Source organism: Bombyx mori, chromosome 10, assembly GCF_030269925.1.
Source record: "Bombyx mori chromosome 10, ASM3026992v2".
Lineage (NCBI taxonomy): Eukaryota > Metazoa > Arthropoda > Insecta > Lepidoptera > Bombycidae > Bombyx > Bombyx mori.
The window spans coordinates 5,803,645-5,821,902 of NC_085116.1; the positions used below are offsets into that span (position 1 = coordinate 5,803,645).

The 18,258-nt window shown below is 35.3% G+C and overlaps 1 protein-coding gene across 1 annotated transcript in view; it reads right to left on the bottom strand.

Annotated features, from left to right (window-relative positions):
- The window catches only part of LOC101739751 (ras-related protein Rap-2b), a 40,102-nt gene extending 30,280 nt beyond the window's left edge, over window positions 1–9,822 (bottom strand). Inside the window, exon 1 of the mRNA XM_012694091.4 lies at window positions 9,605–9,822. Within this exon, the coding sequence (XP_012549545.1) occupies window positions 9,605–9,693 (89 nt within the window). The 5' untranslated portion in view covers window positions 9,694–9,822. The remainder of the gene's footprint in view (window positions 1–9,604) is intronic.
- Window positions 9,823–18,258: the final 8,436 nt, after the last annotated feature.

The window sequence follows — 18,258 nt, forward strand, 5'->3', positions numbered from 1 at the left end:
AAAGTACCGAAGATGTGAATGACGTTGATAACTTCAAAAGTCTCTGGTATAAAAAGTGAAATATTACCGAGTATTACACTCGGTATTACCTCCGGAAAACCGACACATTACGAGCTCGTGTCAGGTATCGTTTGCGTGGATTTTAATAATGTACTGTCCTTATCTTTGTTACCCCATATTTCAGACAAATTATGGTGATATTAAAGTGAACAGCTAAAGAGCTTGTTTACAAAAAAATAATACTATGATACTACATATGAACGTATTGTGTTCACGCACTTATATGCATATGTAAAGGTTATAATAATAGTATAATATTATAATATTAGTGTTTTTTCGTGTAAGAGTAAAACCTTGAAAAGCATGTGGTTTTTTTTAAGCTATTGCATAGATTTTATCGCGGGCCTTGAGCGCGGCTTGAGAGCGGAATCGTGAAATTCTGTAACGAAAAAAACCTTCCACCCCTCACTACGCCTACTATGTGGGTCGCGCTCAACACATTCACACTTTGTGCTTGTGTAGTGTTTAAAGTAAGTCTAAACACCGATTTATGTACTATCAAAATATGTGATATAATTTCGTGAGTAACAAAACGATAGCGCGATTCAGCTTTTACGTCAAGTGTCATCTATCGGCGACAAACGGAATTGTAAAATAGAAAATTATATCACATTACAATGCGTTGGGCGTGCCATTTTCTATCGCTTAGTCGAAGAATTTTATTACTACTCCTACTACTCATTCAGTGATTGGGGTGGCATTAAAAATAAAAAAATAAACTAGCTAAACCATTGATTCTGGGCGAATGAGAGTTAGAACTAGCATCCAAAGGCGTGTCTCTCTCTCATGCAGCGCCCTCTTGTGAGTTCGCGGTCAAAATGGAATACATACAATGTAGCAGATTCATTGAAAGTTAGCCCACTGAATTTCTCGCCGGAACTTATTTTATTGTTGTTTTAATATTATTATTGTCGATTTATAATTGCATAAGTTGATAAAAAATGCTATGCAATAGCTTTACCGCGGCAGTCTCTGAGTGCCACACGTCTTTTTTTTTTTTGATTGTTTCGCGAACATTGACTTGTAAGATTTTACGGTAGGCAGCGGCTTGGCTTTCCGTGGCATTGCTGAAGTCCAGGGGCGACGGTAATCACTCACCATCAAGTGAGCCGTATGCTCGTCTGCCTGCAAAAGCAATAAAAAGTAATATTAAAAGTTATTCCAAAGACATCCAATTCTTCGAAAGAACTATAAAGTCATACGACGTTAAGACACGATGGGTCGACTGTTGAACGCTCAAGGGCGGCGTAATTTCCGCACGAATGGATCGTTATAATCAGTCCTTAAAGGTGACAGGTTAGGGGCGCCATTTTACAAAAGTATCGTCTAGTAGACGGCCATATTTTTTTCTCGCAAAAAAAAGAACTTTTTCGTCGTCGTCTTTAAAAATTGAGTCATCGAAATTAATTCTCGCAAATGACTGAATTTATTCAAGATCGAAAACGATGCGTATTCGCCTAAAATAAAATGTACCATACACTAATTCGATGTTGAACATTAATTTATTAATTATATTATCTAAGATTAAGAAGATATTAAAAAAAAATGTGTCGCTGTCACAATAAAAAAGTAATAAACTTTTTTACAGCACTAATACATATTATGTTTCTGAATATTTTTCGAAGGGCGGTTCTTTCGAAGAAATTGCTATTAATCAGATCACTGATTGGAATAACTCAAGTATAATTATTGGTTCTTGTTCCTTTTTTGTGAAAATATATATTAAAGTTAAATGATATACAAATATTCTTAATATGTATGAGACTCGTGTGGGACTGTTTTCAAACGTGATTGATAAATATACGTCATTATGAATAAGTACTCTTGAGGCATCGTGCAAGGAAGTTCATTCAAAACCACTAGGTATAAATTACAGCAGTGTTTCAAATCGATATTTTTTTTATTTAATAGCGTTCGACAAACAGTCATACAATAAATATCATTAAAATAAAAAATAAAACATTTAATTTTTTTCTTTGTAAAATCCTTCAATAGGCGTTATTGACGTAAACGTTTTACAGATATAGGGATTAAATGGTTGGTGTAAAAACGATGATCATGCTGTATTGTGAAGCAAATGGTTTCGAAGTAATCGATAATGAACAAAGCCTTTTGTAGCACCTGACCCGACGATCGCGACAAAGCTCTCGCAACAGGTGACATTTGACAGCCGAGAAGCAAGCACTTTGAATTTTTCATCCAAAATGTGTTTTTCGTTTGTTGATTTTTTTAGTTGAGTATTTTCCTTGTAAGCTCGAACAGAAGCGATGAATACAAAATATTTTTTTCGGTACGTTATAAAAAATATAATTTTTTTTTAAAAAATCTAAAGGATAAAGGCTTACTTAATTGCTATTTCTGAAGCATAGACGAACCGATTTTCTACCTACCAACCAATTGGATGCATCGAATTTACAATAAACCAATTTGTACTTAATGCCCTGCCTATTTCTGCCGTGAAGCAGTAATGCGTTTCGGTTTGAAGGGTGAGGCAGCCGTTGTAACTATAAACTTGAGACTTGTGGATGTCTATGGGCTACAGTAACCACTTAAGACCAGGTGGGCTGTGAGCTCGTCCACCCATCTAAGCAAGTGTATAGCATTTTTAAGTCTGCCCAATGCTCAGAATTTGTACGGGTATGTATTAGCGTTAATCGGAAGGATTGTCAGAAAGCGGATAAAAATAGTGTGATACATTTTAGCATACCCAAATAAACTTTTTTAGGTTTTATTCATTCTGTTTGTATCACGTGACTTTTATCTACTATAATTCCATATTTTTAAAGCTTTTGTTCGTTTTGGGTAATTTCTGACTTAATAACTTAAACATAAGATATAGAGTGTAAGACAATTTGCAGAAAGCTGTGTAAGGGCTTTACTAATCAATCATCGTATGTAGGGGATCTTATTTTACTGTAGTCAGCATTGTTGATATCCATAGCCGACGGTGCCCACTTATAATCAAATCAGAGCCACACGCTTGCCTGCCTACGAAGGTAATGAAAATAAAGCTATCAAGTGGAAGGGAAAATCATAAACCTACAGTTTCTGTCAGAAGGAAGGTTATTTTATTTGAACATCTTAAGCTGGTAGTGGCATTTATTTTATGTGTGTATGAGCTCTGATACCAATTTAAGCAAGTTAAACCAACTTATTGTACCATTTTTCCTAATGGCTCTAGTAGATACCTATATCGAAATCGGTACACGATCCAGATTTGGAGAAAAAATATAATAATTATTTGTTCTGTGAAACCGTCTCACGCATTTCGTCTGTGTACCAAAAATGTCCTAGTAAAAAATATTTTATGTCAATTTCAAAAGATGCCTTTTTTTTCGATTCTTGTAATTTTAATTGTAAATCATAAAAAAACGTTGTTGGTTTTTAAAAAACAAAAGAATAAAACAAAAAAAAAGCGTCATCTTTTGAAATTGACATAAAATATTTTTTTTGTGAACACGTAGGTTCTACAGATAAGATAAAAACAAACAGTTGTTTTATTTCACCGAAATTCAATCAGAAAATTCACAACGACTAAAAGTTTAATAACGGAACGCAGCTTCGGTGAAATATTTACAAGCAAAATAAAACGTTTCCCGAACTCAAGGTATTTTGTACTTACTTTTGTTACAAAAATTAATTATTTGAAAAAAAAAAAGGAAAACATTCTCACGATCTGAACCGTGAACAGAAGCCTTTCAGAAAAATAAATTTGAAAAGAAATCCTTGTTTTTACGTAGGTACGTATTATTACGTTATCTATACTTCTATACTAATATTATAAAGAGGAAAGATTCGTTTGTTTGTTTGTATTGAATAGGCTCCGAAACTACTGAACCGATTTGAAAAATTCTTTCACTATTTGGAAGCTACACTGTTTCCGAGTGACATAGGCTATAATCATTTTTGAAAAAAGAAATAGGGATCCTTACTAAAACTCCAATAATGTATGTAACTCAAGGTGTAAAAAAAATACCTAAAATATTCTTTACATCGCGTGCCCTGCGAAAACTATTGACGATAGAATAAAATAATGTACTACGACTTTGTAGAACACATTATTATTTACAAAAAGTGTCGCGACAGCATATGTTATATTATATTATGTTATATATATATATATACCTAGTCAGGTCATAAGTATTGTCACACAGTAAAAACTTTTCTTTTAGAATGCTGGCCACAAAAAAGTTTATTGAATTCGAATTTCGAATTGTTCATGAAAAAAAAATGTATACTTTTAGAATTTTACTCATTTTTAAATATGGAGCGGACGCTTAAAGAAGACCGTGTTGCGTTGCGGTTACGCGCCAATTCAAATTTTTAACATACTGAAAATTTTGAATATAACCAAAAGATTCGTTTATCGTACCATCAAACGATACAATGAAGACTCTAGTGTAGATGACAGGTCAAGAAGTGGTCGCCCTCGGTCTGTTAGGACTCCAGCAGTGATAAAAGCTGTCAAGGCGCGAATTCAAAGAAATCCCAAACGTAAGCAGAAACTGTTGGCCCTTCAGATGGGGTTAAGCAGAACCACGGTGAAAAGAGTGTTAAATGAACACTTAAGGCTTCGGGCATATCGAAGAAAAACAGGACATCGTTTGAATGCTCGTCTAATGGACCTGAGACTGAAGAGATGCCGCGCTTTGTTGAAGCGGTACGCGGGAAAAAAATATCGGGAAATTCTTTTTTCGGATGAAAAAATTTTTACCGTAGAAGAGAGCTACAACAAACAAAATGATAAGGTGTACGCACACAGTAGTGAAGAAGCGAGCAACCGTATTCCGCGTGTCCAACGAGGTCATTTTCCATCCTGGCTCATGGTATGGTTGGGAGTTTCTTATTGGGGCTTAACAGAGGTACATTTTTGTGAGAAAGGTGTAAAAACGAATGCAGTTGTGTATCAAAATACAGTCCTGACGAACCTTGTGGAACCTGTTTCTCATACCATGTTCAATAACAGGCACTGGGTATTCCAACAAGATTCGGCGCCAGCTCATAGAGCGAAGAGCACACAAGACTGGCTGGCGGCGCGTGAAATAGACTTCATCCGGCACGAAGACTGGCCCTCCTCCAGTCCAGATTTGAATCCGTTAGATTACAAGATATGGTAACACTTGGAGGAAAAGGCGTGCTCAAAGCCTCATCCCAATTTTGAGTCACTCAAGACATCCTTGATTAAGGCAGCCGCCGATATTGACATGGACCTCGTTCGTGCTGCGATAGACGACTGGCCGCGCAGATTGGTGGCTGTATTCAAAATCATGGAGGTCATTTTGAATAAACTTTAGTGTCATAAGAATCTATGTTTTGTTAAGTTCATTTTGGTATATAAATGGTTACATAATGAATAAACTTGTTTCAATTATTTTACATTAAACATGTGACAGAATTTATGACCTGACTAGGTATTACTATTATAGTTATGCCGCAATAAGCGTTATTTTATTTAAAAAAAAAACAACGTCAAATATCGCTGAATTTTTTGTTAAAGACCCGAGCGGAGCCGGAGCGGGCTGCTATTTTTTCATAAATTGGTTGTGCTAAAAATTGTGTATCACGTTGAATTCTGAAAGTTTTATGCGTTATATTTAATGTTGTCTACAGACCTATAAAGTTACTAATCCTGCTGAAAAGGCTTCGAATCGATAGACCCAAACATCCTATTTTACCGTGATATCTAAATCGATTGTTTATTTTCATTGAAGTAATGGTCATAATAATATTGCTAGAGCTCGGTTGCAGCGACAAAAAATGTTCAATGAAACAAACCAGCCAACCAAAATTGTCCCACCAAAATTGTGACAAAAATGTACAATTGCGAAAATCCCGTAGCCACACCTAAATACATATAAGTACATATGCGTAGGTTGGTTATGCTGGAAATTCTAAACACGCTGCTCAGAACTACTTAAATGAGATTTTATTTTTGTTGTTGTTGTTAATCAAAGCCGCCGTTCATGGAAAAATGAACATCATAGCGATATTCTCACGACATTATATATTTCATAATAATACAATACTTACAGAAGAGCATTGTGACTGACGCTACCATCATTTTTGTGAACATGTTTCAATAGAAATTCACAGGCGCCTGCTTGGAGGAGGATCAATTTTTTTTATTTTTATTAAAATGTAGATTTCGATGGATTCAATAAAAGCCCTCAGAATTAATACAACTTTAGACGCACCATCAAATATTCCAATATTATGTTAAGGTAGGTGCCAAATTCATTTCAATCATTGTTCAATCAATCAACTTTTATATCACAGCTGCGATGATGAGTTTGTTTGTTTGTTATGTTTCAAGTCTTATATACTCGACAGTGAGCATTTGGCATTGGGATGGGCATTGTCAGAAGTACAAAAAAATATAGGGTGCTATCCAGAACAATTGCTATATGTAAGTGTATATGATGTCTATGACAATGTTTTTTTTGTTAACTAAAACCTAAGTACCCGTTTTCCATATTTATACCGAATATAGATTTTTTTCTGACATTAGATTTATTACAATTTCTTTTCTAATCATTCTACATTAATCTCTACATATTTTCTCCCATTAAAAGCTCTTTATAGTCAACAGACAATAAGCCGGCAATTCACTCGGCGTTGTAGAGAGGATTACGCTTAACATCAAATAAATGTAATAGTTAAATTCAGTGCTTAATATAAGCCTCCCGAAACACAAAACTTGTCAAGTATGTTTCTGTGCTTTCAAAATAAAACGAAGAAATTAAACTATATTTTACATATTTTATTTTTTTATTGCTTAGATGGATGGATGAGCTCACAGCCCACCTGGTGTTAAGTGGTTACTGGAGCCCATAGACATCTACGACGTAAATGCACCACCCACCTTGAAATATAAGTTCTAAGGTCTCAAGTATAGTTACAACGGTTGCCCCACCCTTCAAACCGAAACGCATTACTGCTTCACGGCAGAAATAGGCGGGGTGGTGGTACCAACCCGTGCGGACTCACAAGAGATCCTACCACCAGTAAAAATACACATTACATATAGTATTACGTCGGATACTTGCCTACTACGAGTATCATCCGCTGAATGACCACGGATCGTTTGGAACCTCTGGGTCTGCGGAGGGACTTCGGTTCCCTCTGTATTTTGTACCGTATGTTCCATGGGGAGTGCTCTGAGGAATTGTTCGAGATGATACCGGCATCTCGTTTTTACCATCGCACCGCCCGCCTCCGAAGTAGAGTTCATCCATACTACCTGGAGCCACTGCGGTCATCCACAGTGCGTTTCCAGAGGTCTTTTTTGCCACATACCATCCGGCTATGGAATGAGCTCCCCTCCACGGTGTTTCCCGAGCGCTATGATATGTCCTTCTTCAAACGAGGCTTGTGGAGAGTATGAAACGGTAGGCAGCGGCTTGGCTCTGCCCCTGGCATTGCTGAAGTCCATGGGCGACGGTAACCACTCACCATCAGGTGGGCCGTATGCTCGTCTGCCTACAAGGGCAATAAAAAAAAAAAGTATCTAGTGAGCATTTTCCAAGAATCGAAAATCCACAATCTTACATAATTCTTTAAATTGATATAGGTGTCAAATTTAATTTCAAAGTATAAAATTACAAGATACTTTTATTAAGATTAATAGATACAGACCTTAGAAGAAACTGCTACAAAAAAGACAAAAATATAGTAAAAGCTAAATGTTAACTTAATTTGTGCTAGCTATTGATTGTATTTTAATCATAAAACAGATTTAAAAAAGCTTGAGAATTTTGCAACAAGAGCTACATAGAAAACAACAGAGAAAAAGAGAAGATATTTTTTGTAAATTACTTTCATTATTGATTCGTATTAGATAGTAATTTTACGATAAATCGCGACTTTACAATTAAAAATATTCTCTTCGGTTTTCGCGAGCTGTAGACACAATTAAAACTTTACGGTTTAATCGACGAATCGGTTTTACAGGTTACGTTATGACGATGGTCGTCCGTGACCACGAAAAGTGTAACGTATTAACAATGTTTGAAGTAATCTATCTTCTATATATATAAAAAAGAATTGCCGTTCGTTAGTCTCACTAAAACTCGGGAACGGCTGGACCGATTTGGCTAATTTTGGTCTTGAATTATTTGTGGAAGTCCAGAGAAGGTTTAAAAGGTTTAGATAAATATGAAAATGCTCGGAATGAAATAAAAATAAGAATTTTATTTTTCCTTTGATGTGTCCCCTGTCGGACAGATTCCTTTTGTTTGTTTTAAGTTTATTTAATACAAAAGTTTAGGCCTTTTATTAATCGATTGAGGCACTACTACGAAGTCTGCCGGGTCAGCTAGTAATAAAAAACGCGATTTCAGCCCGTAAAAATAGTTCCAGTTGCGTTCAGAATGAATATTCTTGTAAATTTGTTTCATATTGAACTAATGATGCGTAGAGAGAGTTGTATGCTGCGGGGTCCCGCATGCTCGCTCACAATCGATCGACGAAATATTCAAATGAACCGAATCTGTCTACTGGTATACACAGTGACATCGAACTAATAAACCTAAATATACACTGTTAGCTTAGTATGAGTTTGATTTTAACACTGAAATGTTGAGAGGCTATCAAAATCATTTTTCAATATTGTTACAAAAATAGAACGTGCATTACGTTACGTATAATTCTTATTGCATTGGATAATCAGTATAATTAATCACCTTCAAACATGAATGCACGCTGGCTTCATGGAAATACAAAAAGATCGAATTGCGGTACGCTGTATTCAAATTAATGTCAAACTAAAATTGTCGTCATTAATCGTCGCTGTTTCAGAAGTGCAGCATCGGTAAAAAAAAAACGTAAAACACGCTAATAAAATAGATAAAATTGATATTCCCGAAGAGATTAATAGCTAAACAGATTTGAAATGATTCCTTTTGTAAGCGTTGTGTTCTTGTATTCAGAAGAGCCTGAAGAATTTTCATTTTAAAAGAATTCTGAAAATTTTCATATGAATTCCCGGAATTTAGAGACCGTAACTAGCTTAACTCGCATCATACATCTGACGGAAGATGAAAAGAGCTAAACGGCAGAAAATTGGAAAAGGACTTTCTTTATATAAAATTCAAAAGAAACTGTTATATATATATTAAGCTTTAATAAGCTTTTTGACGATTTATAACAAAAACGAAATACTTATTTAACTTACTTAGGTTTTGAAAATTAATAAATCAAAATACAAAGTTACTAGAGTTAATAGAGTTATTATATATATTAAAGTCTAAGTACTACTAAGCTATTAGGCTAATTTTAGATTATTTCGGTTAAGAAAACTCAATATTCGATTTCCTTTCCTTCAAAAATTGAAAACAGCAATCACACATTAAGGAATCTTTATTTTTTACGCAAAGAATAACCATAACTTTTTTACTATAAAACTTCTCTTATCTACGTTTTAAGACGCAACAGCTACGAAACTCTACACCGATCCACGCGTCGTAGCCGATTGCTACAATAGATAAAGAGCTACGCTTTATAATATTAGCTTTCCGACCGATTTTATCAAATGAAAAACAATCACCTGTGGTGTTTCTTCTCTTCTTCGTGTTCTTCCTTCATGAAGGAAGGCTGCAGACTGAATCTACGGCGAAATTGATGTCTGCCTTTCATATTGAACGATATTTTTTTTATCACTTAACACATAATATGATTAATGTCCCAATATACGAGAGTGTTTTAGAGGTAGCCCCACGCGAGTCAGTAACGTGCGTCGTTCACGGTGGCCGGGAGACGAATGCCGGGCTCCACGCAAAACCAACCAGCCGATACAGACCGCGAGAACGCATCGCAAAAGAGAATTATTAACGATATTAATTATTGAATTTTCACACTTGCGACACTTAAAACGGTCAATTAGAGCGGAACGAAAACAAGTTTGTTTAAATGTTGAGGAGATTATATGAGGTTGGCTATACGTCTAAATAACCAAACTTTCAATGCAGATTAATAATAAAACAATAGAAACTTTTTATTCAAAGTGTAATAATAATAAAAACTCGTAATAAAGGGTGGGGTAGCCGTTGTAACTATACTGAGATCTTAGAACTTATATCTCAAGGTGGGTGGCGCATTTACGTTGTAGATGTCTATGGGCTCCAGTAACCACTTAACACCAGGTGGGCTGTGAGCTCGTCCACCCATCTAAGCAATAGAAAAATAAATAAAAAATCGTATTATTTTTTGTTTTATTCTACCAACAGAGTGGGTGACATTTTTATGTTTTTAATTTTTAAGCTTAAGTTTAGTTAATAAAATATTTTCAATTGAGCTTTCATGAAACATGTTATATAAAACGTAATAAACGTTTATATCGATCTAATACAAGAATGAACGGGCCATACCGAAGCACATAAGTGTCGTGCGACTAAAACGATAAAACTGAAACGATCTCATTTAGAACTTTAGATGTACTGTATAAGATCAATATCGCAATTACGCGCGTCTGACACGTGTTACGTGTGTACATTAAGCGAGTTCCCTATATTTGGCGTCGCATGTGCTTGGTTTCACAAAAAATGCATGTTTGACACTAGACGGACACAAAATAATGGTAATTTTCCTGTGTGACATTAACGATGACACGCATTCACTGCTAATGGCTCGCTCGTTAGCCCAATTCGTTTCCTTTTGAATATATTTAAAAAAAATGTTTTTTTTTGTTGTTGAAATGTTAAATATCTATACTAATATATAAATCTACAGTGGTTTTTACGGATGTTCCGTTATAACTACTGAACCATGCATCCGATTGACTTGAAACTTGGTATCCATGTAGAAAATACATGTAATTAATGGATAGGCTAATATTTATATGTGTGTTGGACTCCCTACACCAGTTGCGGGGGCGTTAATTATGAGAATCTTTGTGGGGGTGAGAAATAATAATGTTAATTTTAAATGCCCAGCGGAGCGGACGGGTACAGCTAGTTACTAATAAAAATGGAACTGCAAGTAAGTGTTCGTGTCCATTATTGTATTGTGTGACATAAAATGGAATGAACAATGAGCATGCGGAGACGGTGGATCATATACTTTAAGAGCGCCATGGACTGATAAGAAAAATAATGGATATCTTAGTCTTGGTCAGATAATGAGATATGGACGGAGTCCTTTGCCCAACATCGGCGCGAAACTTATACGAGGCGTCTGAGGGTCAAGAGGTGAGGCTATGGCTATGACAACAATAGAACCTTAAGAGTTTATTTGCTCCGCCCCTAAGTTAATTAATATTAGATTTGACATATATTTTTTAAATCTTAAAAAAATTTTTTTTTTTTACTATCTGTCATTTTAATTCGAAAAGTCCATCTGCGTGTAATGGCGTTGTGCGTCGATAATTTCGAGAACAGTTTCTTCTTTCATAACCCCCTTGCGATAATATTTTTATATCAGTTATAGCATGATCCTTTAGGCAAATTAACTAGTCTTACAATAAAAGTGGTTAGAAATGATTCTCGTCGTAAACGTGTCTTTATTTTGAAATACTGTAAACGAGCTCTCAGCATAGATTACAGACGCGAAAACGCGAATAAGCGTCTTGCTTTAGCGTCGACAGCTATTTCAAATGAAGAAAAATGATTTTAACCGAAACATTTATTACTTTATTCATAGAACGTGTAAAAGAGTTTATGCCAGTTTAAATAGGTAAGAATTCCGATTTTAGTAGGAAGATTTTCATCAGGCCGTGTGTGGATGTGTTAGGAAAAATGAATGCTTTATTCTTTGGTGACATTGATCCAATGCGAATGAGTATGTAATGTGCATAACTAACTCACCATTTTGATTAATAAAATCATCTCTAAATCATCCTAATTTGTAGAAAGTTATCCGTGACCACGAAAACTGTACATGATACGAAACGTCGTAAATGACAATGTCAATAAAATTCATTATTGAGTTAATGAAAATAAAAAACGCCGTACTCTACCCTTTTTTAATTTTTTATTATTACTAAATTTTTTTAACGCTAGGACAGGATTGCCCATCGATCTCCACCACTTCGACTCCACGGAACCCACCTGCACAGTGCGCGCCGAAAGTCCGCCAAAAATTTCAATTTTGAAATTAAACACGTTAAGAATTTAATCTTGTTTGAAGTCCCGAAATGCTACAGACAAAACTGGCACCGTATATATATTTTCCTATTTTATTGGCTGTTCTAAGTTCGTGACTTCAAAAATAAAACAATTAAATTAACAGTAATGTATAATGCGTCACTACTTACGCAATACCATTGAGACATCGACCTAGTGTCTCAAGGTGGGTGCGCATTCACGTTATCTATGGGGCTCCCTATGGGGAATGGTGAGCTCTTTCACCAGTTTGTTTAATTTTTTAATAAACAAAAAGTATCGTAGGCACATCCGGCTATGGAATGAGCTCCCCTCCACGGTGTTTCCAGAGCGCTATGATAATATATCCTTCTTCAAAAGAGGCTTGTGGAGAGTATTGAGCGGTCGGCAGCGGCTTGGCTCTGTCCTTGGCATTGCTGAAGTCCATGGGCGTCGGTAACTATTCAGCATCAGGTGGGCCGTATGCTCTTCTGCCTACAGGGGCAATAAAAATAAAATTAAAATAAAACTGAGGAAAAAAAATAAGACAGACAAGCAGAGCTTAAGTTGATTCGTTTCGAAGTAATATCTCCGGCGTCCGTTAAAGTGAGATAAAAATGAGCTGAACTAAACTAACACCTGGGATCCTCTTATCGTGAAGACGAAACCTGAAGTAAAAAAATAATAACATTAAAATACGATTAGTTCTTTCTGTGTGAAAGTCAAGAAATATAGATTTTTTTATATTACCGTATAGGCAGACGAGCGTACGGCCCACCTGATGGTAAGTGGTTATCCTCGCTCATGGACGTCAGCAATGCCAGGGGCAGAAACAAGCTTCACAGGTACTAAATAGTTATAAACCACCCTTATAACAGATTTGAACCTCAGGAAACACTGAATAGACAAAATATAACAAATCACACAACTTCATTCCTCGGGTTCCCGCCAAAAAGTCCTTTTTTTGTTGTGCTGTGATATTTGGCATTAACGGCTCTGTTAACTGTCTTCGTTTCCAGAGCTGCTTGAAAACGCACTGTCAAACTTAGCAATCGGTCAAACGAAAACATTTTAAAATTCGTAAGGCGCTAATAAACTTGTGTTTTGCCGTAAACAATAGCCACTGTTTTGCAACGCGCGATTAATATTACAAAACAACGTAGATGGATAAATCCGAATGCGGCGTGAGAAATATCGAACAATTTTGACTGTCAGACATATCGCAGTCCCCAGATATTTGCAAATTAGCTCTGTGACACGAAGCGGAGTGAGTAGTGTGAAACGAACTACGAAAGGAGGTCAACTTACTGAGCAGCGTAGAGAGCGATGATCAACAAGTGAAAAACCAGAGAGACCTTTTAGATATTACTACGTTTTGTTCACAGTTTTGTTGGTTCAAATATTGAAATGAGAATTCAGATATACGTTTCTACGTATTTACCTAAGTACGTTTTGAAAAAAAAACTCGTGTTTATTAAAAAAAAAAAGATGTGTGGTGTCGTGGGACACCGGATAGGAACGAAGTTCCTTATTATAAAAATATTAATTTTAAGTTCTTTTCGAGGTGTAAAAAAAATAAAACTGGTGGTTTCGCAACAACCCACGGTCATTCGGTAACGTGCGAGCTTATTGTGGTACACATCATTCACGGTTGTTTGCATAAGAGTTAGTGTGTTGCGCAAACGAACGCTCTGAGATCGTGGTCAATGAATGATAAAAAAATATGTTATTTTTTGTACGTTAATACAAAGTTAAGTCGTACACTGTGTGCATTACTAATAAAAATCTTACGTTACGGACGTTTTTTCCCGGTTTGGGTTCCCCTCCGCATCGTCCCATAAGGAACTTCGTTCCAAAAACGTAAATTTACGCAAAAAGTTACGGAATTGAGAAAATAGTCTGGTGTTCATTTAAAAAAAACATAAATTTACGCAAAAAGTTACGCAATGAGAGGCAGGGTTGTGACACTGCCTATTTTTGTCGAGGCAAAGAAGTTTCGGTTTGAAAGTTAAGCTTTGTCAGCCGTTAAGCTACACAATTGGAACTTGAACCTCATGTCTCAAGGAGGATGACAACATTCGTTTAGCCATTTTGCCAATAATCCACAATTTTCATTGTAATACTTTAAGGTATAGTATAGTTTTATTATTATAAATTTTGTAATCTTAATAGGAAACGGTGTTGTTGAGCTTTTTAATGTACGCAAAATAACTAGAGTAAACAGCAAATAAACCTGCTAAGCCATATTGTATTTTCTTAGATTTTTGCGAGTCGTAGACATAATTAGCGGTGTAACTTCACGTTTTTATTGTCATTATATTTATTTATATTTATATTTATATTATTTACGATTTCAAATACTTTACAGTTTTCGTGGTCATGGACAAAACATATTAATTAGTGTTATTTTTTTTCTATTGCCCTTGTAGGCAGACGAGCATACGGCCCACCTGATGGTGAGTGGTTACCGTCGCCCATGGACTTCAGCAATGCCAGGGGCAGAGCCAAGCCGCTGCCTACCGCTAAATCGGTGCGTGTCTAAATATTCTAAGTTTTCATGAACATAAGTAAATTACATGTATGTACTATTATAAAAAAAATTAAGCTATGGGTGTTTTCAAAGTTCATATTTTGGACAGAAATAGAAATAGATAACCACTTAATGTCAGGTAGGCCGTGAGTTCGTCCACCTTTGTGAGCAATAAAAAAGTACTACTAGAACTAATGAGTAAAAGCGCTTATAAACGCTAATAGCTGTTTGTTAAATGATAATATTGTATTTTTTTAATATAAATGTCAAATGCCCAAATTATTAATAACCTAACTTTAATATTATAAAATTTATGTTTCAAAAACCTTAAAAAAATATAAAAATCTATCCACATTCTTTTAGATGACCCGTGCACAACATCAGAACTCTATCATTTTATTTAATTTAATTTAATAATTCGAAATTAATTAGATATATTATATATTATAAAGATATACAGCTCTACAGCAGAACAACAATTATGAAACAATTTGATACTAAATTCCTTATTGATACTATTATCCTTGATACTAAATTAGCCTTAGACTGAAGTAGCTAGTTGATTGAACTGTTTTCGTAGCTTCGAGCAATGAAGTTAAATTATAATTCCGAGGGAGTTAAGAAGTCGTTTAAACTACGCTTTGAGTCTTTATTCTATGGGTCGAGGCAGTATAACGCAAATTCTTTGAGTTTTAGATATATGAGAACTCCTTAATTATTATCTGATATTTTTGCACAGATTTTATTTTGGCCTCAATTACATTTTCCTGCCCAGATTGAATGAGAAACAGAGTGGGGTGGGACAGAGAGCGTTCTTTTTTCGTACAATACTACATATTTTATTTAAGAAATTGATGACAACGTGCATTATCGCTTGATACAAGCCCTAGGAGCTATCTAAATCTAGGAAAATCTATGAAATTGAATATGAATATATTCACTAATACATCAACCGTCAAACTATAATAAACCCTTACAATTGCTGGCCAAAGGAGTAATTTTTTTTTGTTTTTTTTTTTACATTGCCAGTAGAAGTTATTGATCAGATATCTATCTATACTAATATATAAATTTACAGTGGTTTTTACGGATGTTCCGTTATAACTACTGAACCATGCATCCGATTGACTTGAAACTTTGTATCCATGTAGAAAACACATGTACCTACTTAATGGATAGGCTAATATTTATATGAGTGTTGGACTCCCTAATAATAACGACAATGACTCCTCACAATCCTCAATACTGCACGCATTGTGAGGAGGTTTCTCACTCTGGAGTCCTAACCACTGGTGGCTTGTGTCGTAGACACCGCCATCAGCGGCAATCTATTTTTATATAGTGTTTTTTGAAAGTTGTATTTGTAATATCTTTTTAAAAATATTATGTAATTAATAAGATTTTAAATAAATATAAATAAATGACAATAAATAATAATGTTAATTTTACGGCTGGTTGTATTATAATTGAATAAAGCCACACGTTTCTTACTCGAAGCTCCGGCGACTCTGGTATTGTAAACGATAAAGCTTAGAAATAATTACGCTGTTTTTAATATTAGCAGCGACAAAGCATATTTCAAAATCGCGACTTAGCACGACGAGGCAGAATGAACGGGCAAAAGCTTACGGGAAAATCTTATCTCGGCCCTGCAAATTCCATAGCATACAAATGTTTTCGCTGATCTAACAAAGATAAGATACATGTAATATATTAAGGAAGGAAAGAAGAAATGAGACGAAGAGTATATATAGGGCGTGTTCAAATGTATGTAATGTAACGAAATAAATTATGTGGATCGACCAAGCCGAGTTCGTAGTGTGTGAAGCTGCAATGTAACCCAAAGCCAGATTGCAGATACATTGCGCGCTCTGAGATCGAGTGTTCTGCAGATCGTTTGAATTTTTCTTAATATTAAAGGTTAAATTAGAACGAATTATATTGCAACTACGAGTATTATTGGTAGTTTCGAAAATCATTTTACCGTTACAATCTGACTTGATTTTAGCTTTACGCACACATGGCGGCGTTATGATCAGATGGTGATGGGGCCAAAAAGACCCTGGGTATGGAAATAGACGGTAATGTGAGAAGGGGCGTGCTAAATAGATTTGGAGGAGCATTGTGAAGGAAGAGATGCGAGAGGAGAGTTAGAGTGCAGAGATCACGTATGATAAGCCGGAATAGAAAAAGAGGAAATACTGGGTTAGGGGAAGAAGAAGAATCGATGTTATATACACATATATACACACACTTATATAAACAAAAAAAATTTGATTAATACAATTTTGAAGAATTTTAAGTAATGTTAGCAAATGACTTTTTTCGTGGCAGAAGAAATAGTCAAGCAGGTTGGTGGTAAATAGTCATGTGGGCTGTACAGATCCACAAAGTAAAATAGTATCAATATTTTATTTTTATCATTATTAGTCATCTGTAATCATGAAAGAAAGCCGTGAAGTATTCAAACAATATAATGACATTAAAAACACGAGATTACCGCTTAGTTTTAATTATTAGATGGTCTCATTTTTAGTGTAGAGAAAAATGGATAACGAAAGAAACTTAGTAACTGAATAAATAACTATGTAACAAGTTTCGTTTTTCAAGATTTATCTTGTCATAAATATAAAAGTCAGGGCCGGCAGACTTCGAAAAAAATTATGAGTTATGAGTTTAATATTGTCCGCGTTGTTTAGAAACTCATTTTGACGTTCATAATTAGGGAAGTTTTAGCGTATCGACCTATGAACTGTTCGGGTACACAATTAATTATGTTCGGAAAACAATGGAGCGCAAAGAAAATGTATTTGAATATTTTTATGAGGCATTAACCGTTCAGTTATTTTAATTGTCTAAAAGATTGCCAAAGAGTGCTTTTTACATGTTTTATACTAGCGTGATCTCTATGCGTGTACTAGTAGTAAATAGGTATGCATGAGTGAAATTAAGTGTTCAAGGCGAAATGATAAGTCGATGGGCGAGTTTTACTAAGCCGTATTGAATGACTCGAATTAGCTGGGGTTCAAGGGGGTTCGGATATGTCTAAGCGAAGGAAACAATGATATTGTGAGATGAAACCATAAGCAGTAGGGTTCCCAAATTTATGTAATTATTGTGTCAGAACGCATTATGGTTCCGTCTTACGGAAGATGCCCAGTGGGTCTAAGTTGATTAATTTTATTTGACTGCTACAACAACAATAGGAATGTTTAAATGCGTTTCGGTTCGAAGGGTGGGGAAGCCGTTGTAACTATACTGAGATCTTAGAACTTATATCTCGTGGTGGGTGGCGCATTTACGTTGTAGATGTCTATGGGCTCCAGTAACCACTTCACACCAGGTGGGCTGTGAGTTCGTCCACACATCTGCGCAATAAAAAAAAAATAGTAACAATAAATAGATAATTACAATGCAATAGAGGATTTGAAGAGCCTATAATTTAAGGATTTTTTTGTATTACCTTCAAAAGGGCTTCTGGTATAAAGAACTACTACTCCCCGTAGGTAACGTTATACGTGAGTAATGCCCGCAACAAAATCGACCCGCTGCTACCAAAATCATGTTTTAATCTTTTGCAACTATTTTATATTC